The following is a 26,703-nucleotide window of genomic DNA, read 5'->3' as shown; positions in this document are numbered from 1 at the left end:
GTTAATTGAGTAGTGGAAAAGGGGTAGGTTCAATAAGCATATGCTTCATCCTACTCCTTTCCGGACATGTTGGGTTCACATTATTATTTTTGTTTTGACTATTCTTATTGTTGTTTTGACTATTCTTATTGTTGTTTTGACTATTCTTATTGGATTTGTTTGTTTTCAGTTTACTTTGTTATGTTACCCGCACATGTTCGAAATAAACTAAACTAAACTAAAAACTAAATAGTGTAGCAGCTAAAGGTCTAATAACTTTATCAAATAGTTGATGTGCAGCCTCCTTCTCTCTGTTACCACAGGACATTTGGTGAAGTTGTTAACTGACTACTGTCCAGAGGATTTGGACCGTTCCTCTGCTAGCGTTAGCGTTAGCATGTCTTTGTTGCAGTAGTACTTTAGTTGTATTTCAGGACTGACATGTCACGGTAGTATGGGCTTCATCTTTCCTGAAGTATTTCCACACACTTGATGAACCAATGACCCACTGGGCTCCTCACCTGTCTTCTAGGAGGCGTCCATGTTGTTATTGTCATGTGATCAGTGACTAGTCCACATGATGCTTAAAGAGTCATGGTACAGCAGTAAAGTCCACTAGTCGGTACAACCCCTAATGTGGAATAGAAGACGTTTCCTTCCAGTCTTCAACTCTAAATGACTGGTGGGAGTTTAGGGTTTCTCTTCTGGTGGGAGAGGTCCCAGGTTCAAATCCAGGACCAGCCCGTCTTTTGGAACAGCAGTGACTGGAAAAGCAGCTTTGGCAGGTTCTTCACCATACAGGTTTATCCTGAAAATACTAAGCCGCATTCCTGGCAGATAGTTTCCTGGTTTCAGTTTGGTTTCTCTTTCACCAGGATCGTGTCACAGATATTTTTCTCTCCGTGTCAAACTCCGTCTGAAGGTAATGAAGCAGTTTTGAATGTTTTCTTGGTTAACATCAGATGTCAGCAGCTTAGCTCCAACAGAAGCAGCAGAAATCTGCAGCTCCATAAATTCACGTTAATCTGAGTCAGAGCTGAAAGTCCAGAGTCTGGAGGAGGACTAGTATGAAACTGATCCGCCATTTCTAGTCTCTGCGTGATCAGCGCGAGACCTGCTTCCTAAATATGATTTCAACTTATTTGATTATTTCCATCTTGACACAGTCTTTGATTTGAAATCTGTCTCTAGAAGTTTGATCTGCTTTTCTAACGGGAAGCGCTGAAAGTAACTAAGTACTTTTACTCCAGTTCAACGTAGAGATGCTTTGTACATGATATACACATTTCTATCAGGAATATAGAAGAGTTTAAAACATGGAATGGACATGAGATATGTTGTGTTCATATGTAAATCTATGTCTGATATCTAGAGTTTTCTATCTAGAAGGTAAATCTATTAAAGACTCAAGTGGTGTTTCTTGTCACCTCCTCAGTATATGAATGAAAACATATTAGTGTGAGATTGTGTTTCTCCTGGTCCCACTGTGCTACATATCTGCTGACAAGACACCACAACATGTTACAAGACAGAATACAAAAGGAATAAATGAAAAGAAGGTTTACTAGTATATGAAGAATGTGTCTAAAAATATATACAAGATATTTAATGTCTGTGTAAAATATAGAAGTCTATGAACTGGAAGATAGTATAAAATATATACGTTGATCATGATGGACCTGAGTTTGTTGAAAGTCTCAGTGTCAGTGAACGCATCATGTGTGTCCTCCATGGCTCCATCTGGTGGACGGATGGTAGAAGTACAGCAGCTGATGAATAAGAGCCAATCAGTGGAGGATCAGCTGATCTGTTTACAACATGAATGATTAGTGTTTCAGCAGCATGGACCAGAGAGAGGACAGACTGGAGGGACCTGGACCTGGACCTAGACCTAGACCTGGACCTGGATCTGAATCTGAATCTGAATCTGAATCAGGATCTGAATCTGAATCTGGATCTGGATCCAGTGGTGTGTCCATTAAGAGCGACCAGTCAATGGACACTTTTGAACATTTTGAAGAAGAACATGATTCTCTTTCAGAGAGGTAAAGTGTCAGTAAATCTGTCTTACATAAGGAGCTGATGGTCTTACTTTCATCTCTCTTCCTCTTTGGGTTAAAGCTGGTTCATCACTCTTGCGTCACTGAGTTTATACAATGCGTTTGTTTCATCCTTTTACTTCTGACGTCTCTGCTTTGAATTTATTATCATCAGTTTTTATCCAACATGCACATTTATCTGTGGTGGTTTAGTTTCAGGATCCAGCCGCAGAGACCAGACTCTCCTGGACCAGGACCTGGATCTGGATCAGGATCTGGAGCCAGCTGTGTGTCCTTGAAGAGCGACTGGTCCAAGGGAATTACTGAAGAGTTTAAAGGAGGACGTGGTTCTGGTCCAAAAAGGTAAAGTGTCAGTAAATCTGTCTGACTTGAGGAGCTGAGGATAAATAAACGTTGACTTGCTCATGTCTGTTTCATCTCTGCTGCTTAGATGTTGTAGATGTTTCCTCAGAAGATAAACAGATTTTGATCTAAAACAACACAGACACACTGGAAGAAGAAGATAGACAACATATAGATATACAGTAGAACAATCACTAACTTTATACAAGTCACATGGTTTGAGTAACTTGCTGAATTCTTGCTTCTTTTACAAAGATCTTCTAAAATGGCCGACACAGTAAGTGTCAGGCCTTAGAGGAGGAGACAGATAAGAGACTGATCTTTGAAGCAGAGTAGTGTCTTCAGTCTTTAATCAGCTGTTCAGTCTGTTTCCATGGAGACAAGTCTTCATTGTGTTTGACTGTGGACCAGAGAGAGAGAAGATGAGATGTGTCTGAGGAGAGGAGGAGCTAAACTAATGCTAAGCTAACCAGAGTTCATATAGACACAGTCTGCACATTAGTATGAAACATTGAGGAAGAGAGTCAGCAGCTCCACGTCTGAGGCCTCGGCCTGCAGGTCTTCTTCATGGTAGAGACTCAGATGAAACTCATCAGCTGTAACGCTGCAGAGGAAGTGGAGCTGGAGAATAAAAACTCCTGGTTCATCAACGTTCTAGTCTTCATGGACAATCGTGACCTTTGGTTTATTCCTGAAAGAGTGAACATTGTTATGTCCAGAAACTAAACTGAGACAAAGACGTCTGGACTAGAAGACGTTTCCTCCAAGTGTTCAGCTCTAAATGGCTGGTGGGGAGTTTAGGTTTTTATCACCTGAAGGTCACATGACGAGAGTCTGTTAATGACCTGATACTCACCTGGACCTGGACCTGGACCTGGACCTGGAGGAACCTGTTCTGATGAACCTGGTGGTTCTCTGATGATCCATTAATGTCCAGAGACTCCTCAGATGTTCAGAACATGTGGACATTGTTGTCCCTTGTCCTTCAGGTGTAGGTGGACAGCTGAGTCCTGACCTGAAGACCTTGCTTGAGTCGTAGAGAAGATAAACTCAGGATGAGACATCCACGCTATTTTGTGTAGACACTTTGTTTCTAAGTGTCCAAAGTTAAAATAGTGAAATATGTTGGAGGAGACAAAGAAACAGCTGATGGCTCTGAGGTGAAGAACATGTGCCTCGCTAAGATTATCATCTCTAACATGATCAGTCAGAGAGTCTGAGGTTTCTCAATGTTTCTGTCTGGTTTGTTTTCTGTGTGGCTGATAATGGCCTGTCAGTCACTCACTGTGGACTGGTGGACGTTTTACAGTCTTCAGTCTCTGGCTCTGGGTTCCTTCTTCAGCTGATTCATCAGGGAGGCACAGCTTTATGAAACAGCTGCAGACTGAGCTGTTGATGGTCAGTGGGATCAGCAGGACTAGTAAACCTTTACCACTACAGAGACTCATCTGATTCACTCTTCACATCCACATATCACTCCAGGGACATTTACCTTGTGTTTGTCTCTGTGTGGACAGACATGATGAGAGCTAATTGTTGATGATTGGTCCACAGAGTCCACCAGCAGAGCTCAGAGGTTCCCAGTGGTCAGTCTGCCCAGCAGCATCAGACACAGCTGGACTCCATCTTTCTGGTCTGTACATGTACAACAACTACTTTCCATAATCTCCATGCTGCACTTTGTAGACCAGTGGATTGTCAGTGTGTCCAACATGGATCTGATGCTTGTCTCCATGATTTCAGTCTGCTTGTGTCATTCATATGGTATTCTGTTCCAGCTGCTGGAGGACAACATCACCACTTTTGTGAAGAAGGAGCTGAAGAAGATGCAGAAGGTTCTGAGTCCAGATTACCCAGAATGCTCTGAGAGTCAGAGGGAGGATGAGGAGGTGTTGGAGGGTGAGGATGAAGAGCAGAGGAGGAGCAGCAGAGATTTATTTCTGAAGATCACAATGAACTTCCTGAAGAGAATGAAGCAGGAGGAGCTGGCTGACTGTCTGCAGAGCAGTAAGAGGATTTCTCTAAACATTGAAGCTGCTGGAGAAATGGGACATTTACTAATGTCTCCAGAGATGAACCAAGATATATTCACACACTCATTCTTTAGAGCAATTACATGTGAAATATTTACTGGAGAGTTTATTCATTATCTGTGCCGATGCACTAGCTCCCATTGCAGGCAATGGGAGCTAGTGCATGCACAGGCAGGTGCAGCTTAATTTTCTTCCGCCTTCTTCCGTAGTTTTTCGGTTCGCTACTCCTCCCAGAGTTCTTAAAAAAAATAAACAAATTGTATATCCAGACGTGCGCCTTAATCGGGAGAAGTGTGCTATGACTTTTCTAAGCGATCCTTCCAACGGGGCGAGAATAATCCGGCCAAAAGCGGGCGTTTCGGCCCATTGACATGAATGGAAAAGCCCGAAAAAATCGCCAACATTCCAAAATGTCCTGCTTCCCTTTGTCCAGCGATTACTCGGCCGTGCTTTGGAGTAGAAAAATGCTTGGAAGTTTGTACGAGGCACGGGAAGTGTAGCTTTTTAGTCCTGAAAACGGCGTTTCGATACCTTTTACGGTTTGGTCAGGGTCGCAGTTTACGTTTTGGCGAAATTTTGGAAAGAAATTAAAAAATCATCGTTTATAATGGATCTCTATGGACGCACTCTGACGCTCACTCTAACTTCAGAGTTTCGTCAAAATTCTGAAAATAAAAAGGTTCAATCTTACGGGGTGGCCACAGTTTTTGAGGTCCAGAGATAAAAAGTACATAAAAATGTAGGGATTTTTGTTGGCTTTCAGATGGTGTGGGTTTTATTTGTGTGGGACGTACGGTTTGGACTGGAGGCTCCTCCGAGCGAGGAGTGCGCCGACCAGTTTTCGAATTTTTCCCCATGTGTGTGTATGTCAAAATCGAGAGCGATTTTTCGACGATTTTTCTCGTCGCATGCTTTTTTTCTAAAACGACTACGGCCACAATTTTGGCAGTACGCGCGTGGGAACAACACTAAATTGTAGAAAACCCTCGGCTGACGCTCACAATGTGTTCGTTTTCTCGATGGGACTTGTAGTTTTTGAGAAATAAGCATTTGTTCGGAGGGCAAATCCTAGGGTACAGGAGAAGTATATGTGCGGCGTGTAGTCGTGGCAACGGCCCTGACGAGCAGAACCAGCACAGGTGCACACAGAAGGCTGAGGGAGACAGAGTGAGACGATCTGCCAAAACATTAGAACCCCTCACACCATTACTGCAGTACTGTAGGTGGCCAGAACCTGACATTATGACCCCCCCACTCCAACCTCCCACCTCCCCTCCCACTATAGCATTTCAGACACAGACTGACTGACAAAACATTAGGGACTCTCAGACCATTACAACGGGGAGGCAGAACACTCCATGACCCCCCCCTCCCTCTCTCTCTCCCTCCTTCCCTCCCTCTCTCCCTCCTTCTCTAATTCGCCGCGTTGCTAGCGGGAGCTTATCACAGTCATCAAACCGGCACTGAAGTTAAAACATAATGTTGAAGTTTTACATTTTAAAGGAAAGATATTTTTAAATAAAACTGTGTCAAACTGAAAAATATATTATTCCACCACATAAATTAGGAAACGTTTATGGCTTGTAACAACATTAATGACATTTTATATATAATTGGAGTAATTTAATATTATATGATGTTTTTAATTAAATAAATAATGAGCTGTTGAACACTCATAAGAGTTATATTAAGTATGTTACCTAACATTTTGTGGGCATTGTGAAGCTATCTAGTAGTTGTACTGTGTTGTTTGAAGTCTGGGGATCCAAGTGAGGACACCCCTCTTAAAGGTGGGGGTGTGACGATCCCTCCCACTCTCTTCCTTATTTGATGCTGGCTTTCAGGTGGAGCTGGGAGGGGTCTGCTGCCTGTACCTGCCCTTCAGTTTGTAGAAGGGCATAAAGGACGACCCTTCTCAGTGTCTCTCTCTCTCAGCCAGGCCTACTGCATCCTCATCATCCTGTTTGGTTTGTTGTACCATGCATGACATCAAACTCACACCCATCCAGTCACTTTGAGCCTAGCAGCCAGGCCTTTAGACCACGCACACTTGAAACTGGACGTCAGCATCATCGGCACAGTCAAAATTTCCGCAGGAATTTTCTAGTTCATCTTATTTCTTGTTTCTTCATTCAGGAGTTGTTGCTCCAGTTTGTGGACGTAAAGTTAAGTCTGCTCTGAAGGAGAAGTTCCAGTGTGTGTTTGAGGGGATTGCTAAAGCAGGAAACTCAACACTTCTGAATGAGATCTACACAGAGCTCTACATCACAGAGGGAGGAACTGCAGAGGTCAATGATGAACATGAGGTCATACAGATTGAAACAGCATCCAGGAAACCACACAGACCAGAAACAAGCATCAGACAAGAAGACCTTTTTAAAGCCTCACCTGGAAGACTTGGACCAATCAGAAGAGTGATGACAAAGGGAGTGGCTGGCATTGGGAAAACAGTCTTAACACAGAAGTTCACTCTGGACTGGGCTGAAGACAAAGCCAACCAGGACATCCTCTTCATATTTCCATTGACTTTCAGAGAGCTGAATGTGTTGAAAGAGAGAAAGTTCAGCTTGGTGGAACTTGTTCATCACTTCTTTCCTGAAACCAAAGAAGCAGGAATCTGCAGCTTTGAAGAGTTCCAGGTTGTGTTCATCTTTGACGGTCTGGATGAGTGTCGACTTCCTCTGGACTTCCACAACACTGAGATCCTGACTGATGTTACAGAGTACACCTCAGTGGATGTGCTGCTGACAAACCTCATCAAGGGGAAACTGCTTCCCTCTGCTCGCCTCTGGATAACCACACGACCTGCAGCAGCAAATCAGATCCCTCCTGAGTGTGTTGACATGGTGACAGAGGTCAGAGGGTTCACTGACCCCCAGAAGGAGGAGTACTTCAGGAAGAGATTCAGAGATGAGGAGCGGGCCAGTAGGATCATCTCCCACATCAAGACATCACGAAGCCTCCACATCATGTGTCACATCCCAGTCTTCTGCTGGATCACTGCTGCAGTTCTGGAGGATGTGTTGGAAACCAGAGAGGGAGGAGAGCTGCCCAAGACCCTGACTGAGATGTACATCCACTTCCTGGTGGTTCAGACCAAAGTGAAGAAGGTCAAGTATGATGGAGGAGCTGAGACAGATCCACACTGGAGTCCAGAGAGCAGGAAGATGATTGAGTCTCTGGGAAAACTGGCTTTTGATCAGCTGCTGAAAGGAAACCTGATCTTCTACGAATCAGACCTGACAGAGTGTGGCATCGATATCAGAGCAGCCTCAGTGTACTCAGGAGTGTTGACACAGATCTTTAAAGAGGAGAGAGGACTGTACCAGGACAAGGTGTTCTGCTTCATCCATCTGAGCGTTCAGGAGTTTCTGGCTGCAGTCTACATGATCCACTGTTACACCAACAGGAAGACAGAGGTGCTGAAGGACTTCCTGAGAAGAAACTACAATAACTCACCTTTGGATGAATTTCTGAACAGAGTCGTGGTTAAATCTCTGGAGAGTAAAAATGGTCACCTGGACCTGTTAGTTCGCTTCCTTCATGGCCTCTCTCTGGAGTCCAACCAGAGACTCTTAGGAGGCCTGCTGGGTCACACAGTGTCCTCCTGGAGACTCTTAAGTCGCCTGCTGGGTCAGAGAGAGAACAATCCAGAAATCATCCAGAGAGCCATCAACAACCTGAAGAAGATGAACACTGATAAAATCTCTCCTGACAGAACCATCAACATCTTCCACTGTCTGATGGAGATGAACGACCTCTCAGTTTATCAGGAGATCCAAGAGTTCCTGAAGTCAGAGAACATATCAAAGAAGAAACTCTCTGAGATCCACTGCTCAGCTCTGGCCTACATGCTGCAGATGTCAAAGGAGGTTCTGAATGAGTTGGATCTGGATCAGTACAACACATCAAAGGAGGGACGACAGAGACTGATCCCAGTCGTGAGGAACTGCAGAAAGGCTCGGTGAGTCCTGATGTGATCATTAACAGAGTCACAGTCGGTTATATTTAGTCCGAGATGTTCTCCAGCTGTTCTTCTAGTTATTGACTCTTTCTTTCTATTTCTCTGTCTTATTATTCTCTCCATCGGTAAGTTAGTTTAGCTGAAGCAGCCTCTGAGGCCTCACGTTACAATGATGAGAGGATATTGAAGGCTGTTTTAGAGTACAGAATAATCCTGAAGTCAGTGAAGTGGCTCCACATCAACATCTTTCTAAAGCTTGCTAAGATCAACATGAGCCACCGTAAACTACTGATCATCCCACACAGAGACTGACCCATCAATGGAGCATTTTATTGACTGAGTTCAACGTTTCATTTTAAGAAGCGAAGTCGAGTCACATGGTCTTGTTTTTACATCTTTATATTTGTTTCCTGTCTTGTTGCTGTAGAGAAGAGTTGAAGCAGGAAATGCTCAGAGGTCTGAATATATAAGAGCAGAACGGTAGAAGTCTGACTTGTTAAAGAGATCTGAAACACACAAAGGTCAGAGTTTAGTTTGACAGATAAAACCCTGAGAACATCTTTGTGATGACTTGATGGTGAAAAGAATTCAACCTGATTGTTTGTTCATTGTGTTTGTGCTGAACAACTAAAGTTGAGCCAGTCCTGTGTCCTCCACATGGAAATATTTCACCATGTTCATACTGAATGATGTCCAGGTCTGAGGTTGTCAAGTAATGGGTTTCATTTGTGTTGGACTAAAGACTAAATGTTCCACTTGTGGACTGAAGGTGATGGCAGACAGCAAAACAAAAGTACGCGTCCCATACTGAGCTGAAACAGGATGCACTTTGTCCTGTATTACCGTGAGAATCCAAAATAGTGTGTAAAATGTCAGTGGAATGAATGAATAACAGGACGCTTTATATGAACATTTATGGTAAACTTATTCCCAGGTCGTCTCCTGCTCTGTGACCAATGAGCTGACAGCGGGAATCCCGCTCATCTCATTGGTCGAGGTACTGTTGCATATGAAGAAGATACCAGAAGACAACAAAGCAGCAACTTTTCCTCACACTTTCTGTTTGCACTTTTCTTATTGCACTATTACAAGAGGAATGTTCTGCTTTCTATTGTTTTATATTAATTTATACAGTTTTAAGTTCAGCAGGACAGGTTTCTGTTCAAGAAAGATATTTATTTTATTCTGTTAATTTTGTTATTTTGTGTTAAAAATTGAAAGTTGAATAATAATTTGTTTTCCATATGTTCATATCACTCAGAAATATGAATCTAATTCACTTCAGCTTTGCATTAAATAGTTAAAAATTGTTTCACATACGCAAAAAAGGGCTAAAAAAATTTACCACGCCGGGAAGGGTGAAGGCAACCGGGTCGGCCGGCCCTGCCAATGAGGTGTTCCTTATTTATTTTTCAGGGAGTTGGCAACCCTAGATCAGATCCACTGACAGACTGTGGACAGTTTGGAAGCCTCAGTGTAACTCAGTGTTGTCTCCATTCATCTGCACATTCAACTAAACAAAGGTCTGAGAGAGATGATGAGAATGATTGTTTCCTGTCAAACACAGTCAGAGAAGATGAGCTGAACCACTGATGTGGAGACAAAATGTCCAACAGGATGTGTCCAACTGTCCATTGATCAATTTATAGAATGTTTATAGAAATGTCTTCTTCCCTTATAGCAGATTTTATTTATTTGTCTCATGACAGCTTTTCTAACTGTGGGCTCTCAGAGAATCACTGTGAAGTCGTGGCCTCAGCTCTGAAGTCCAACCCCTCCCATCTGAAACATCTGGACCTGAGTGGAAACAACCTGGAGGATTCAGGAGTGAAGCATCTGTCTGCTGGACTGGAGAGTCCAAACTGTAAACTGGAGACTCTGAGGTCAGTTTTCATTTATTTTCTTATCAGGCTTCTGAAGAATGGAGATCCGGTTTAGATGATTTCTCTTGTTGGGACTGTCAGATAGAAAACGAGCTCAAAGAGTTTAAATGAAGGAGCATCATGTTCCTGAACATCAGCAGGAGAGAGAACGAGAGCAGGAGAGAGAGAACAGGAGAGAGGGAGAAAGAGAGAGTATTGGGAATATTGCACTGATAAACTATTGCACATTTATCCGAGAACTACACATTTATCAGGAAATTGCACATTGTACAGGAGGGTATATGGCACATCGTCCTATTTCACAGTTAATATTAAGTCAACTATTGCACATGTAATTAAAGTGAGGTAGTGTTTGGTTATTTTTTGCAAAAGTTCAGGAGTTATTGTTTTGTCATCAGTCTGACTGTGGCAGGGAAGAAGCTGCTGAAAAAGCGAGTTTTATGTGTGATGATACAGTCCGCTCTGCTGTGTCTCAGGTTGTACCTGCAGTGTTTGTGTCTGAGCAGAGAGTGAGCTGGGTGGAGTGAGTCTCTGATGATTCCCTCTGCTCGTTTCCTACAGCGCTGTGCGTACATAGAGTCCATGGAAGGAAGTTTTGTCCCTATAATCCTCTCTGTGGTCTTTATGACTCTTTGCAGAGCCTTCCTCTCCCTTCCCTGTGTGGTGTTGCCGTACCAGACAGTGATGCCTGCGGTGAGGACGCTCTCTATCAGCCCTCTGTAGGCCTGGGTGAGGGGGCAATGGTTCAGACCAGCTTTTCTGAGCAGCCTGATGAAATAGAGCCTTTGCTGGGCTTTTTTCACTGTGGCTGTGGTGTTGAGAGTCCAGCTCAGGTCAGATGTGACCTGCAGTCCCAGGAATCTGTAGCAGTCTGCCCTCTCCACCTCAGCCCCTCTGATGAAAAGAGGCTGTAGAGGGGGAGGATTCTTCCTGAAGTCCTTAATTATTCCTTGGTCTTGTCTGTGTTGAGGATGAGGTCGTTCTCCTCTCCATAGACAAGAATGTTGTTGACCAAGGCCCTGTATCCTGACTCATCTCCCCCCTTGATGAGGCCCAGGATGGTGGTGTCATCAGCATATTTGATGATGATGGTGCTGTCCTGGGTGGAGACGCAGGCATGTGTGTACAGGGTGAAGAATTTGGGGCTGAGGCAGCAGCCCTGTGGTGATCCTGTGCTGCCCCTGAGCTCAGCAGACACCCGTCCTCCCATCTTCACCACCTGTGGTCTTTCGGTCAGGAAATCCAAGATCCAGTTGCAGGTGGAAGTAGGGACTCCAAGGTCTGCCAGCTTCTCGATTAGTCTGCCTGGGCAGATGGTGTTGAATGCAGAACTGTAGTCCAGGAAGAGCATTCTGGCATACGTTCTTCAGCTCTCCAGGTGTTGCAGGGTGTGGTGAAGGGCTATTGCTACTGTGTCGTCCACTGATCGGTTGGGGTGGTATGCAAACTGGAGGGGGTCAACCGTGTCCGGAACCGTGTTGTTGCCTGGGATAATGACATGTTGAAGATGTCAGCATACACACCGGCTAGCTGTTCCCCACAGGCCTTCAGTACCCTGGGAGGCACTCCATCAGGTCCCACCGCCTTGTGGGGGTTTACCTTCTTCAGAGCCTTCAGGACCTGTGCGTGTGTAACCTGGAAGGCAGTGTCCGTGGGGTCACAGGGGGCTTTTGAGGGTGAGTCTGTGTTCAGCCTGTCGAACCTGGCATAGAAGGTGTTCAGGCTGTCTGGAAGGGTGGTGTCCCGGGGGTCTGTCATTGTTGTGGTCCTCCTGTAGTTTGTGACAGACTGGATTCCCTGCCACATACTGGGTGTGTTGTGGTTGAGGTAGAAGCCTTCAAGTTTTTGGGAGTGAGCACTTTTTGCTGCTCTGATGGACTTAAATAATAGCCTAGTATAATATAATAGCATAAAGAAAAAGTCGAGTCCTCACTTCCATTCAGGTGGCGGTAATGAGTCTAAAAGCTGCCAGCTGACGTCATTAGCCTACAGAAGAAGAAAAACAGACAAATAAGAAAAGTCATTGAGAGTGTGGAGCATAGATGTACTAAGAGAAGTGTGGAGTTGGAAGAGCCGCCGGCTTCATTTAAATCACCAGTGTGGGAACACTTTGGTTTCCCGGTGCAACATAACGGTGATGGCACGCGAATGGTGGACCGGACAAAGACTGCCGACGATGTTTGGCGGAGGTGCGGTACGTCGCTGGAAACACATCAAACATGCTAACGCACATAAGGCGGCATCACCCCGATATGTCTGTCACTGGTGCGAGGAAAAAAAACGTGTGTGCAACAAGTTAGTTGAGTTAGTTTCTTCTAATGAAGTTACCAAAGTTGCCAGTTGCTACTTGACTACCTCAGTTTATCCCTACAAGAAATTGTGCTTTTTCTTTTCCTCTGTATGAACAAAATGAATGAATGGTATGAGAACCCTCCTAATGCATTAGTTTGATGTTTTATTCTAGTTTTTACTTTTAGAACAGGAGGTGGTTTTTATTTTTTTCAGTCTATTGGTGTCTGTTCAAAATCAATGAATAAAGCTAGTTTTATACATGTGTGAGTTTTTGTTGCTTTTTTTCCTGTTGTACCGAACTGTGACTTGTGTGTACCGTTACACCCCTATCATTAACAGAGTTCTTGGTGTCACTAATCATTCTTTCTGTCCATACTGTCTGTGGAGAAATCCCCTTCTAGTCTGACTCCAATGAGACAAGATGGAGGACAACATCCACAGTGTTGTTGTGTTGCCTAAATGTTGCGCTGACGTTTGGATGATGTCTGTAGAAGGCTGACATGATGAAGATCCACAATAACACAAGGACAAAGTCACTACCATTTTAGAGAACAGCTTATTGATCAGGACACATTTCAGACCTCAACACATCTGATTGATCATCAATCATTTCATCTTTTATTCTTTATTCAGTTTTTGGAGATGCAGTTTGTCAGAGATCAGCTGTGATTCTCTGGGACCAGCTCTGAAGTCCAACCCCTCCCATCTGAAACATCTGAACCTGAGCTTTAACAGCCTGAAGGATTCAGGAGTGAAGCAGCTGTGTGGTTTTCTGGAGAGTCCGGACTGTAGACTGGAGACTCTGGAGTAAGTTCACTGTCTGTGGCTGTTGTAAACCTGATATGTTTAATCACTAACTGAATCAAACTTATTTTAAATAAAACTGTATTGTGGGTGGCACAGTGGTGTGTTGGTTAACAATGATGCCTCACAGCAAGAAGGTTCTGAGTTCTAATCCAGGCCGACTGGGTCCTTTCTGTATGGAGTTTGCATGTTCTCCCTGTGTCAGTGTGGGTTCTCTCCAGGTACTCCAGCTTCCTCCCACCGTCCAAAGACATGCTCATTGGGTTAATTGGTGATTCTAAATTGGCTGCAGGTGTGAGTGCTTCTCTGTGTTAGCCCTGTGATAGGCTGGAGTCCTCTCCAGGGAGGACCCCACCTCTCGCCCGAAAACTTTATTGTTCCTCAAAATGAAGACAACTACAGACTCATTTAAATAACTGTATAATCTTGAGCTTCATTCCTGGTCAACACACACATTGATGAGGACACATTTCAGACCTCAACACATCTGATTGATCATCAGTCATTTGATCTTTTATTCTTTATTCAGATTGAGGAGCTGCAGTTTGTCAGAGATCAGCTGTGATTCTCTGGGACCAGCTCTGAAGTCCAACCCCTCCCATCTGAAACATCTGGACCTGAGTGACAACAACCTGAAGGATTCAGGAGTAAAACAGCTGTGTGGTTTTCTGGAGAGTCCAGACTGTAGATTGGAGACTCTGGGGTGAGTTCACTGTCTGTTACTGTTGTAATTCTGATATGTTTAATCACCCACTGAATCTAATTTATTTTAAATAAAACTTTATTGTTCCTCAAAATTAAGATGAATACAAACTCATTTAAATGGCTGTATAATGTTGAGCTTCATTCCTGGTCAACACACACATTGATGAGGACACACTTAAAACCTCAACACATCTGATTGATCATCAATCATTTCATCTTTTATTCTTTATTCAGATTGAGGAGCTGCAGTTTGTCAACGATCAGCTGTGATTCTCTGGTCTCAGCTCTGAAGTCCAACCCCTCCCATCTGAAACATCTGGACCTGAGTCTCAACAACCTGAAGAATTCAGGAGTGAAGCAGCTGTGTGGTTTTCTGAAGAGTCCAGACTGTGAACTGGAAACACTGGGGTAAGTTCACTGTTTGTTACTGTTGTAGATCTGATATGTTTAAAGTGGAAATGAAGCAATGAGAACTGTGATAATTTTTTGGTTGCTTTTTCATTTTTGGAAATACATGGATTTTCATTAAAGCTGAAATTCAAGCAGTTTCACTGGAAAATGACATGTAGATAACGACTTTCGCCACTAGGGCGCAGCCATGTTTTAAAAATTCAGGCGCTACGTCATCAGAATTGTTAGCGTTTGTCTTAGCCATTAGCTTCCTACTGGCTTTGTCGCTAACTGTCAAATAAACATGGCAGATCTTGGGAAAAAAACAGGGGGGTCATTTTGTATTGCCCCTGGCTGTTCAAACGAATTCTATCGGGTAAAAGAGAGCGGTAAATTAGTTCCTTTTCACGTTATTCCAGTCAAAAAGCCTAAACTGCTCCAAAGATGGTTAGCTGCACTGAAACTGAAACGCCTCAGTCACGTTTATTTATATAGCACACTTAAACGCAATGTAATTGACCCAAGGTGCTCACAGAAATAAAATATATACAGTAATAAAAACAAAAATATAAATGACAAAAAATAAAATAAATAAAACATAAAAGGACAGAGAGTATGTAGCGACCACTTTATAGAGTCTGATTACGTCGAAGAGGGAGCTTTTGATGAAGATGGGAGATTTGTTCGCCGTCCCACCAATCGCCTGAAGCCAGATGCTGTGCCAACAATTTTTAATTTTACTGGCTATAGTGCTGGAGACACGGACAGACCTGTCAAATCGGACCCGTCAGGCGCTGCTATGCGCAGAGACAGAGCGCAGAAACGAGCTTGCCAGGCAGAGGAACGAGAGGATCTGTGGGGGGCACTAAAACTGCCACTGCTCTAACAGGCTCAAAAGCATAGGCAATTGGATCCTGCCCTCATTGGTGGGTCTATCCCATTTGTCCATATCCATTTTGTTTTCCATTTGAGGCAGTAAGCTAACTGTGAGGCTACGACAGCCGCTATGTAAACAACATAGAGTGTGGCACCAACCATTCTCGTGACGTCATCATTTTCGGAAAACAAAGATGGCTGCGCACAGGCTGAAAACATTAGAATTAATGCAACTTGTTTGTGCTTTTTTCTGAATAACGGGTCATATTTCCGACTTTATTTGTATTTATGGTATATTTAAATATTTAACTAGTGCTATAGACATCTGTTTTATTTGACTGCTTCATTTCCACTTTAATCACCATCTGAATCGAATTTATTTTATATAAAACTTTATTGTTCCTCAAAATGAAGACAAATACAAACTCATTTAAATAACTGTGTAATGTTGAGCTTCATTCCTGGTCAACACACACATTGATGAGGACACGTTTAAAACCTCAACACATCTGATTGATCATCAATCATTTCATCTTTTATTCTTTATTCAGATTGATTGACTGCAGTTTGTCAGAGATCAGCTGTGATTCTCTGGTCTCAGCTCTGAAGTCCAACCCCTCCCATCTGAAATATCTGAACCTGAGTCTCAACAACCTGAAGGATTCAGGAGTGAAGCATTTTCTTGATCTTGTGAAGAGTCCAGACTATAAACTGGAGACTCTGAGGTGAGTAGAGGGTTCCAGTCAGTCCATGCTGCTTTCATCAGTATTGTCCTAAACACCGTAAGTATCAAAGATCCAGTGTTTCCTGTAAACCTGCAGCTTCTCAGTGAAGCTGTGAGAGGAGAATGGAGACACGCTTCAGGATTGGACAGACAGACAGAGAGAGAGAGACAACAGTCAGCCAATCAGATGAGCCAGAAGCTTGTTATGATCATGTATTTGAGTTGATGTGAAGACGACTGTTGTTGTTGTGTTGATGTGTCCAGGAAATGAAGCTGGATTCCAGCTGATAGCCTTCCAAGATGTATAGAGACAGTGGTGGTCATTCATCAAATCTGATGAACAATTGATCACAGCTCTGAGATCAGTCTGACTGAAGCCTGCACATCACAGAACCAGCATTACATTTAGTAACCATGAGCAGAGTCATCACATGTGTCATTAGTTTGATCAGATCTCTTCAATGACAGCTTCCATGTTTATTAGTCAGCTGATCTTTGTTTAAATGGAGCAGCAGTAAATCCATCAGTAAAGTGTTGGTGCTAAAGTAGCACCCCGGCTATAATAAGCAATGGGCTACACCCCATTTTCGCTACAAGTATGAATATTGATAAAATACCCCTGGAGTCAGTGAGAGCAGGGGTCACTTTTTTTGACCCTGGAATGAATTTGACACTGAGTAGGCAAAGCATGTTATTGGAAGCCACTAGTTTAGATGGAGATGGGAAGAAGCAGCAGGTTTGTGTGTGTGGCTGGCAAAAGATAACAACAGTAAAGGGCCTCAGAATCCATCAAGAGAGGAAAAAGTGCTTGGCAGAGAGAGCACAGGGACCCTGCATTGTTAGCTACTTCTTAAGAAGTGCATTCAGTCAGTCGGTCCAGCGACAGGAAGTAACCCACAGTTCGCAGGACATCAGCACCCCTAATGTTGAGGCAGGTACAAGCACTGAGGCAGACAGAGAGGCCAGCCAGCTAAAGAGGGAGAAAATTAGCGGTCAACTTGGTCAACCAAGGATCAAATGGCCAGGTGCAGCAGATAGTAGGCAGTGGGAGGACATCAATAGCGATTTGGTTAGTGCGCTAGGTAGGCTTAAAGTTAGAGTGGAGAGTAAGTTGGAGAAAATGGGTGATCTTATTTATGGTTATGGTAAGGAAAGATTTGGTGTGGTTGAGAAACGGAAGAAACAAGAGGGACAGGTAGTTAGATCTAGGCGTCAGCAAGAGATTGATAAGCTCTTCCAGGAGAGGAGACTCCTTAAGAGGCAGTGGAGGAAAGCTACAGATGAGGGGAAGAAAGGTATTGATTGTTTACAGGCAGATGTGAGGGAGCGGTTGGCAGGGCTAAGAAGGGTGGAGAACATTAGGAAAAACAGCAAAAGGAAAGAGCGGGCTAGAGTAACATTTTATAAGGACCCATTTAGGTTTGTGAAGTCACTATTTAGTAAGGAAAAAAATGGTAACCTTACGGTACCAAAAGAGAAGCTTGAGGAGTTTTTGGAGGAGGTGCATAAAGGCACGGACAGGTTTAGAAAGTTGGCACTACCCTCTGACATTCCACCTATTTGTGAAATAGGTAGCCAGTGTGATAACAGCTCACCAAGGCGGAAAGAGATTCAAGAAATGGTAGAGCCTCTTCAGCCCTGGGACCTAATGGGGTCCCCTACCGGCTGTATAAGAGTGCACCAGATGTGCTGAGGTTCCTGTGGAAATTGATGAAGGTAGTATGGTAGAAACGGGTTATTCCCAAGGCATGGCGCAGGGGGGGGCATTTTTATTCCCAAAGAGAGGGAATTGTTGGAAATAAGCCAGTTTAGACCAATTAGTCTACTTAATGTTGAGGGGAAGATTTTCTTCAGTGTTGTGGCACAGAGGTTGTCCAGTTACTTGGTGAAAAACAGACTAGTTGATACATCGGTGCAAAAGGCTGGGATCCCCGGCTTCTCTGGATGCTTAGAGGACACCAGTATGATTTGGCACCAAATTCAGTTAGCAAAGCAAGAGAAGAGAGACCTGCATGTAATATTGTTAGACCTGGCTAATGCTTTTGGGTCAGTACCACACAGTTTGTTATGGGAAGCATTCGACTTCTTTCCCAGGTAGTATAAAAAACTTAGTCAAAGCCTACTTTTTAGACATACAACTCTGCTTTACCACAGCAGAATACACTACAGCATGGCAGCAGCTGGAGGTAGGCATCATGGCAGGGTGTACTATCTCTCCACTAGCCTTTACAATGGCAATGGAGGTCATTATTAGGGCTTCCAAATGGGTGGTAGGTGGAGAAAGGCTGCAGGGAGGGCTTCACATCCCCCCAATTAGAGCCTACATGGATGACATGACGACTACAATGTCAACCGCTCCTTGTACCAGAAGATTGCAGGATTAGCTAAATAGCAACCTGCAGTGGGCTAGGATGAAAGTGAAGCCTATTAAATCTAGGAGTATTTCTATTGTTAAAGGAAAGGTAGTAGATAAGAAGTTTGTTGTAAATGATGAGGTGGTTCCCACAGTGCTGGAGAAGCCAGTGAAGAGTTTGGGAAGATGGTATGATGCAAGTCTCAGTGATAAGGCGCAGTTTGAAGGGTTAAGGCAGGAAATGATTCAAGGCATTTCAAGCATTGACCGGTCAGGGCTACCAGGGAAGTTAAAATTGTGGTGCTGGCAATTTGGTTTACTGCCTCGGCTAATGTGGCCGCTGACGGTGTATGAGGTTGCCCTTTCAAAGGTAGAAAAGTTAGAAAGGATGATTAATTCTTCTATCAGAAAGTGGCTCGGTGTCCCACGCTGCTTAAGCAGCGCAGCCTTGTATGGGAAAGGCATATTGGAGCTCCCAGTTACCAGCCTAACAGAGGAGTTTAAGTGTGCTAAAGTTAGACTGGAAATGACTCTCACTCAGTCGAAGGATCCAGTGGTTAGGAGTGCGTGCCCACATTTAAAACGGGGAGGCAAAAGAGGCAGTACAGCAAGCACAGGCAGCTCTTAGGCATAGGGATATCATAGGCAATGTACAGCAAGGGCATGGAGGCTTAGGGCTGTGTGCAGGGAAACCTCTGTGGAGCAAGGCATCAGCAGTAGAAAGGAGAAAGATGGTAGTGGAAGAGGTACAGAAACAAGAGGAAGCAGTAAGATGCACTAAGGCAGTGTTACAGGCTAAGCAGGGTCAATGGGTGAACTGGGAGAGTGTGGAGAAAAGGAAGTTGAAGTGGATAGGGCTTTGGAGCATGGAGGCTAGCAGGATTAGATTCATGATAGGGGCTACTATGATGTGTTGCCAACTCCCCAGAACCTAAACCAGTGGGTAGGTGAGGATGCTGCCTGCCCACTGTGCACTTGTGTGTGCAGACTTATTCTGAGTAGGAGGAGCCTGGGAGATGAGGGCGGATTTAAATGGACATCTCTTTATTCCAACCAAGATAGCTAGCACCCGACTACAGCCAGATCTGCTGTTGTGGCCTGAGCCAGAGAAAGTAGTCTATTTTATAGAGCTGACTGTCCCGTGGGAACATAGAGTTGAGGAGGCTAACGAGCATAAGAGAGCTAAGTATGCAGAGTTAGCAGCAGACGCAGAGCAGAATGGTTGGAGGGCTCATGTCCGCCCGGTAGAAGTGGGCTGCCGTGGATTTGTGGCAAAATCTGCGACTGCTCTTCTGAGCGAGCTGGGCATACGTGGAAGAAGCCAGAGGACTGCGGTATGTAACGTGTCAGGGGCAGCAGAAAGAGCAATCAAGTGACTTTGGGCATGTAGGAAGCATGCTCGCTGGGGAGCTAGCTAAAGGTAAGGATGGCTGTGCGACTTAAGTGTGTTTGCAAATCATGATAGATGACGTAGATTGGTTCGTGGTTCAGTCCGCATCAACGGGGTGAACCACGGTAGATTTGTTTATTTTGGTTGTGATTAATAAACGGACTAGGCTAATTATTGAAAGATTAGTTGTTGATAGTAGGGCTGGGCGATATGGCTGAAAAATGTATCACAATGTAAGTGTTTCATATCAGTTCAATCAATCAATCAATCAATATTTATTTGTATAGCACCTTCCAGCACCCAATGGTGCACAAGGTGCTTTCCAGGGTAAAAACAAGAACAAAAGCAACATTACTAAAACATAATTAAGACACAGCTGCACCGCCAAAAGGTGCACAAAGTGCATTCAAGTGTAAAAACAAGAATAAAAGCAATACTACTGAAACAAAATTAAAACACGACTGTAACATAAAGGAGCAACAGTCCCAGCCTGAATAAATATGTTTTTAACTCTGACCTAAAAGTTGTGAGCTCGGTGGCAGATTGAATATGAGTTGGGAGAGCGTTCCACAGTTTAGGGCCTAAGACAGCAAAAGACCGCCCCCCCAAAGCCTTGTACTTGGACCTAGGGATGACCAAGGTGGTGTGATCTGCGGAGCGCAGATTCCTAACTGGGTTGTACAGGGTTACAAGTTCACTAAGGTAGGCTGGGGCCAAGCCATGAATGGCTTTAAACACAAATAAAAGGACTTTGAAGTCCACCCTGTACCGCACCGGGAGCCAGTGAAGGGAACAGAGGACTGGTGTGATGTGTGAGTGTTTGGAGGTGCCTGAGAGAAGGCGTGCTGCTGCATTCTGTACAAGTTGGAGCTTTTGGAGGAGAGAATGGTTAAGTCCAGCATTGCAGTAGTCAATCCGCGAGCTGATGAAGGCGTGAATAGCCTTTTCAAGGTCAGGTCGGGACAAGAATGGTTTGACCTTTGCAAGCAGTCTTAGATGGAAAAAAAACTCGCCTTTACCACTGCATTTATCTGTTTGTCGTATTTTAGTCCATTGTCATATATAACACCCAGGTTTCTCACAGAGGGAGCGAATTGAGGTGTTACAGGATCAAAACAGGGTGAATTTTGTGGTGAGTCGGGGCTGAAAAGAATATACTCAGTTTTCCCTTCATTTAAATGAAGGAAATTCTGAGCGAGCCATTCTTTAATATCCTGAAGACAGTTATGAAGAGGTTCCAGTGCAGAACGGTTACTCAGGATCACTGGAAGGTAGATCTGGAGGTCGTCGGCGTAGAAATGGAACTGGATGTTGTGTCTGGTAATGAGTTGTCCAAGTGGCAGCATGTACAGTGCAAACAGAATAGGCCCCAGAATGGAACCTTGGGGCACTCCAGTTGACAGAGGGGTAGATGATGATGAAAAGTCATTTAGCATTACTGAGAAAGTCCTGTTTGTGAGATATGATGAGAACCATTTGAGCACCGCCCCCTGGAGGCCGACAGTGTGTTGAAGCCGGGAGATGAGAATGGCATGATCCACGGTGTCAAATGCAGCAGTCAGGTCCAGTAGCACCAGAACCACTGAGCTTTTTTTGTCCATAGCCACAAGAATGTCATTGTGGACCCTCAACAATGCAGACTCGGTGCTGTGTCTGGACCTAAAACCTGACTGAAATTTCTCAGCAATGGCGTGCAGTTGGAGGTGGGCCTGAAGCTGGGAAAAAACAAGTTTCTCCATCAGCTTGGACAGAAAAGGGAGGTGAGATATTGGGCGGAAGTTGGACAGGATGGATGGATCAAGGTTAGGCTTCTTAAGCAGTGGTCGTACAATGGCATGTTTGAGGGCAGCGGGCACAACACCCAAACTCAGACAGCTGTTTATGAAGAGGATGAGGCAGGGGCCTAAGGTGTCAATAGCCTCCTTCATAATTCTGGCAGGGATCGTGTCGAGAGGGCAGGTGGTGGCATTCATCTCCTGGACCACTTTCTTAAGGTCCTCAAGAGCAACTGGTGCAAAAACTCTCAAAGACACACTGCAAAGCTGAGAAGGAAAAACATCAGAAGGGGTATGTGTGATGGATTTTCTGACTGAGGAAACCTTGTCCATGAAATATTGTTTAAATGTATTGCAAGTATGTACAGATACATCATGCAAAACAACAGATACAGGATTTATGACAGAGTTGATAGTACTAAAGAGGATTCCAGGGCGGTGACTATTGCTGTTGATGAGATTTGACAAGTATGTTGCTTTAGCATCCTTCACTGCTCTCTGAAAGGAGGCTTGACTATTTCTAAAAATCTCCAGTGACACCTGCAGCCTATCCCTCTTCCATTTACGCTCAGCCCGCCTACACTGACGCCTCAGGGTTTGCGTAGTGTTATTGAGCCAGGGGTCAGAGGCACTTTTATTTGATTTTACTTTAAAGGGGGCTACAGAGTCCAGAATTTCAGAGCATATGGAGTTGAAGGAAGAGAGGAAAAGGTCTGGACACAGAGGAGATGTCAGTTCGACTAGAGCATACATCCGAGGCAGAAAAAGCAGCAGCAAAGTCATTGATGGTGGAGGGGGTAAAGATGCGACGACGCTGAGGGGCAGTGGTTGGAAGTGAAGGTGGTGCAGCAAAAATTTCAAACCGTATGAGAGAGTGGTCAGAGAGGGAGAAATCCTCAACATCACAAGTAGACACAGTCACCCCACGAGAAATGACTAAATCTAATGTGTGGCCTAGCCGATGGGTAGGACAGGATACAGACTGTGTAAAATCCAGAGATTCTAGTAATGATCTAAAATCATTAGCAAGCTGATCAGAGGAGCAGCACACATGGATGTTAAAGTCACCACAAATTAATATATTGTCAAATTTTGGCAGAGACTCTGTCAGAAACTCTGAAAACTCATTGAGAAAGTCCTTTTTTAGTTTAGGTGGTCGGTAGATAACTGCACATAATAGGGGACAAGGCAATGTGAGCACAAAAGTTTGAAGCTCAAAACTGGAGAACCCCCTAGTGGACACCTGGCGGCACTTCAAGGACTGTTTGTATGCAGTGGCTATTCCCCCGCCCCTCCCCGTATGCCTCGGGGTGTTCAGGAATAGATAGCCAGAGGGGAGAAGTTCAGAAAAAGCACTGACATCACCTGGGGGCAGCCAGGTGTCGGTGAGAAAAAACAGGTCGAGGTTATGTGAAGAGATGACGTCATTGAAGACAAACATTTTGTTATTGAGTGACCTGGCCTTACAAAGCGCCAAACGTAACCTGGATCTGTCAGATGGTAAAACCACGCAAGGAATTCGTCTGAGGTTTTCTTTGACACATCCCTGTGTTGTTGATCTGGTCCAGCGGTGACATGGATACAGTAAGCCTTTGCTAGGGCCAACCGTCCGAAGCCACCGGTAGTATTCTCGTAGGCCAGCTGAACAGGAGACCGAGGTTTTCAGCTCCGTTGGACCTCCACTCCGCAGCGAAGGTGAAATCAGGTGAGCCCGAAGCTTGACATGTAGTCCGCCTCTCCGTCCACGTCTTCTGCGGCGCCTGAACAGGCAGACAGGGCGACTTACAAAAGGTGGAATTGATGCCAGTAGTGATGGGTCCGGCAACACCGATGCGTCGGCGCATGTGTCGAGCTCACAGAGCGAAACCCCGTGTCAGTGCGTGTATCGGTTAAGAAAAAGTCATGTGACCGATACAGACGCTGTTTCGTCCGTCACTGAGGCACCAAACTGTGTTTATAAAGAAGCGCATCTGTGAACGGGATGGTCTCTGCCAAAAAAAAAATTTAAAAAATCCTTGAACTTTTGAATTAAAACTCTTCCTTCAAGTCGCGATATGGAGCCCCAAAGAAGGAGAAAGTTCTCCGCCGTGTGGGCCATTTTTTACCTTATATCGGCAAATAAGGTAGGCTACAGTTGTTATGCACGCCAGCTTCTTCAGTGCCTTGCGAGCGGTTGTTCTCCAAAGATGAAGAACTTGCCTCAAAGGAACGTAATGATTGAATGTCAAGACACTGGAAAAACTTTTTTTGCTTTTTTTTTTTTAATAAAAATTTGTTCAAAAATAAATAAATAAAAAATCCCTGCCTCAAAGGCGAGTACATAAGCAACATTACATTCACACTTTTACTATGATTTTCATGTGTTTACATTATTTATTGACTGTACATTTTAAATATATCAAAGATATTTTACACTAAGATTAAGATACAAAATAATACAATATAAAATACAATAACAAATAATATTATATTATGTATATACTAGGTCATTTAATCAGTATGTCAGTGGAGCAGACTGTCCTCCTCTACAGAACGACCACAGTTTTCGTTTTTCATGCACCCAAATTACGACCCAGTGTTTGGGGGTGACTAGCTGCGCTAGTGCCCTCTAGCGGCATCGTAATAAGCAGGCTAAAAGCCAGTGGAGTCTCTCAACTTGTTTGCTTGAAATAATGTTTACGGTCCAGCAGGTGTCCGTATTGAGTAACAGTGACAGTACCGACACAGTATCGATACAGTTTGGTTAATGTGCCGCAACGCTTCACGAGGCCTCATCTACCCATCACTAGATGCCAGCAATGGCGGTGGTGGTTCGTAGGACTGTCCATTTACAGAAAGGTTAGAACCAAAACGCAATTCAAGCAGTGTTGCACGATCGTATACAATAGCTGGCGATACGGCTATGAAAGTAGTCAGTAGACAGAGGAGCAAGTGGCATGCCAAACATAGCGGCGCCATCTTCATTTTATCGGATGGGTGATATCGATAATTATTGATTCGTTTTTTTAACCTATTCTACCCAGACTTCTCAACTGTGCTGAGCGGGTGAATGTCCACCAAGTTTGCAGACAGCAGTCTGACTCTTGTCTGACTTAAAATAACCGAAATATTGCCAAACTGGTGACGTGGCCTTTCCTTTTTTTATCTGCAATTTCCTCTCGCGCTGTTGCACTCATATTCTCCTTTCATTCTACGCGTTTTTTTTGTTGTTGTTGTTGTTGTTGATGATGCCACCAACCTGGCTTAGCTGGGCCGTGATAGGTCGAGAGAATGATCCCCAGAATGACTTGCAGTTCTGGCTCGGGGTTTTCTTCCTATTTTTCTCTAACGGAGTTCAAGTGAAATTATCGAACATTCTATTGAACATGTTTTCTATTGATATTGATCACGTGTCTATTGCAATTGATATCGTTATCGTTTTATCGCCCAGCCCTAGTTGATAGTCACTGAATAGTGAGGAAAAACGGGGTTGTGCAGTGGCAGCGTGGAGGGGGGTGACTCCAGGACGCTGGAAGTCTCTGTTAAGCCTTTTTGAGGTGTCGTGGGCCTAACTTAACGAAACATCGGTGAAGGGAGGTGCCCACTTGAAAACCCCAGTGACATGCTGCGTACTGCTGTTGACTAGGCCAGGTATCTGATGTCCTCATGTTGGTTGGTAGTGATATTTCTTTGTTTGGTTAGCTGCTGAGCAGGCCATACAAGCCAGCAGCATTGGGTTAGCTTATATTTCACAAGGTTTGAATTTATCCTCTGCTGCTTTGTGGGCCTACAAGCCAGCAGCACTTACTTAGTTTATTTAGATTGTAGGTTAATCGTCATATCACATGACCGTAGGTTTGTTAGGGTTTCTCAGTTGGGCCTCTTAATGTGTTTTGCCTGGGATCTTGGCACAAGGGAATATAACGTCAAATCATGTGTATTAATGGATGGTGCAGTAATGAAGCATTCAGGACTCTCAGCAGTTTCTTAGTGAAATCTGCAGAGGAAACAGACTTGATGCTAAAAGTCTCTGCAGGTCTGTGTGTGTTCACTCCAACACGTTAACATGAAGCTGAAAGGAAGCTGGCTGAGCTCCACAGCTGCTCCACTGCTGCTCTGAACAGGACTGAAGTCCCTGCTGCTCTTTCTACTGGATGTGATGATGAAGGGAGACTCTGGAAACACTCCTTTACCTCCTCTCTTCTTTCTCCTCCTCTCTACAGGTGGAAGTAACAGTAAACAGGACGGTGTGTGTTGTGAGAGGATGAGCTGTGTCCTGATGATCCAGAGGTTGAAGCAGACTCTGACTGGACCATGTTACTGGGAGGACCAGGTGGGTGGGACTGAGAGGAAAGAGACAGAGCGCTGCCAAAGTAACTGCTAATTTATTCACTGTTTTAGTCAGAGTAGTGAACAGAACATAACATCCAGAACTAAACGGGAGACATCAATAAAACTGCACTTTATTTCTTTAAAGAAATTCCAGGTTGTTCATAAAATATTTTGTGAAAGGATAGCTCATTAATTCTAAATATTTTCATAATGTACTTGTTCTTCTTTGCTCTGAAACAAAGGTGGACAATTTTACGGTGTATTTCTTGGTGATCATTCTTTACAGTGTACCCCATCATAGTATTTTTTACAGTGGATGTACTCTTGGTATTATTTTTTCTTTCTTTATTTATTTTTTTTTACAGTTTATCTTCTGGTATTAATTGTTAGTAAAAAAAATTGTGCCCACTATATACTATATTATATATATATATATATATATATATATTATTGACCATCGCTGTGTTTAGCAGTGTTAATCTGATGCTTGGTTTGTTGGGTTCGCTAGGAAGCAGACATGTCTATGAAGGTTAATATCACTGGTGCAACTGTAATTTATCTCCCTTGGTGTGGAAAGAGGTATGCAGTAGTGATGGAAGAACTGAAGCTTTCTGAACCACTGAATCAACCTGAAGCAATTGTTTGGAAGCATTTGATCAAATTAAATGTGGCGACATCTGCTGGATAAAATTATACATAGCATTCACATGAAACAAAGGGAAAAGGGTTGTCGGACAGAAAGACACTGTTGTGTTTGTTTAACAATAAAGGATCTACAGTATGTGCATCTTAAAATGCTTGATTGTTTTTCTTTTATAGAAA

The 26,703-nt window shown here is 43.9% G+C and overlaps 1 protein-coding gene across 1 annotated transcript; it reads left to right on the top strand.

Moving 5' to 3' along the window:
* Positions 1 to 1,871: 1,871 nt before the first annotated feature.
* Positions 1,872 to 26,654, top strand: LOC311509977 (protein NLRC3-like). Its single transcript, XM_084575438.1, has 11 exons — positions 1,872 to 2,024; positions 2,232 to 2,381; positions 3,936 to 4,014; positions 4,160 to 4,388; positions 6,551 to 8,378; positions 10,088 to 10,261; positions 13,187 to 13,360; positions 13,887 to 14,060; positions 14,297 to 14,470; positions 15,880 to 16,053; positions 25,773 to 26,654. Exons 1-11 carry the CDS (start codon positions 1,975 to 1,977, stop codon positions 25,780 to 25,782), a joined length of 3,216 nt encoding a protein of 1,071 aa, XP_084431564.1. The 5' UTR covers positions 1,872 to 1,974; the 3' UTR covers positions 25,783 to 26,654.
* The last annotated feature ends 49 nt before the right edge of the window (positions 26,655 to 26,703 follow it).

Source organism: Chelon labrosus (assembly GCF_963514085.1).
Source record: "Chelon labrosus genome assembly, contig: SCAFFOLD_41, whole genome shotgun sequence".
NCBI classification, from domain to species: domain Eukaryota; kingdom Metazoa; phylum Chordata; class Actinopteri; order Mugiliformes; family Mugilidae; genus Chelon; species Chelon labrosus.
This window is presented reverse-complemented; position numbering and strand designations above follow the sequence as displayed.

Excerpts from the sequence above, each read along its gene's own strand:
- LOC311509977 (XM_084575438.1), top strand. The coding sequence starts at position 1,975 with ATGGACACTTTTGAACATTTTGAAGAAGAACATGATTCTCTTTCAGAG. Across the intron at positions 4,389-6,550 it reads GGCTGACTGTCTGCAGAGCA|GAGTTGTTGCTCCAGTTTGT; the intron begins GTAAGAGGATTT and ends TTCTTCATTCAG. Across the intron at positions 10,262-13,186 it reads TGTAAACTGGAGACTCTGAG|TTTTTGGAGATGCAGTTTGT; the intron begins GTCAGTTTTCAT and ends TTCTTTATTCAG.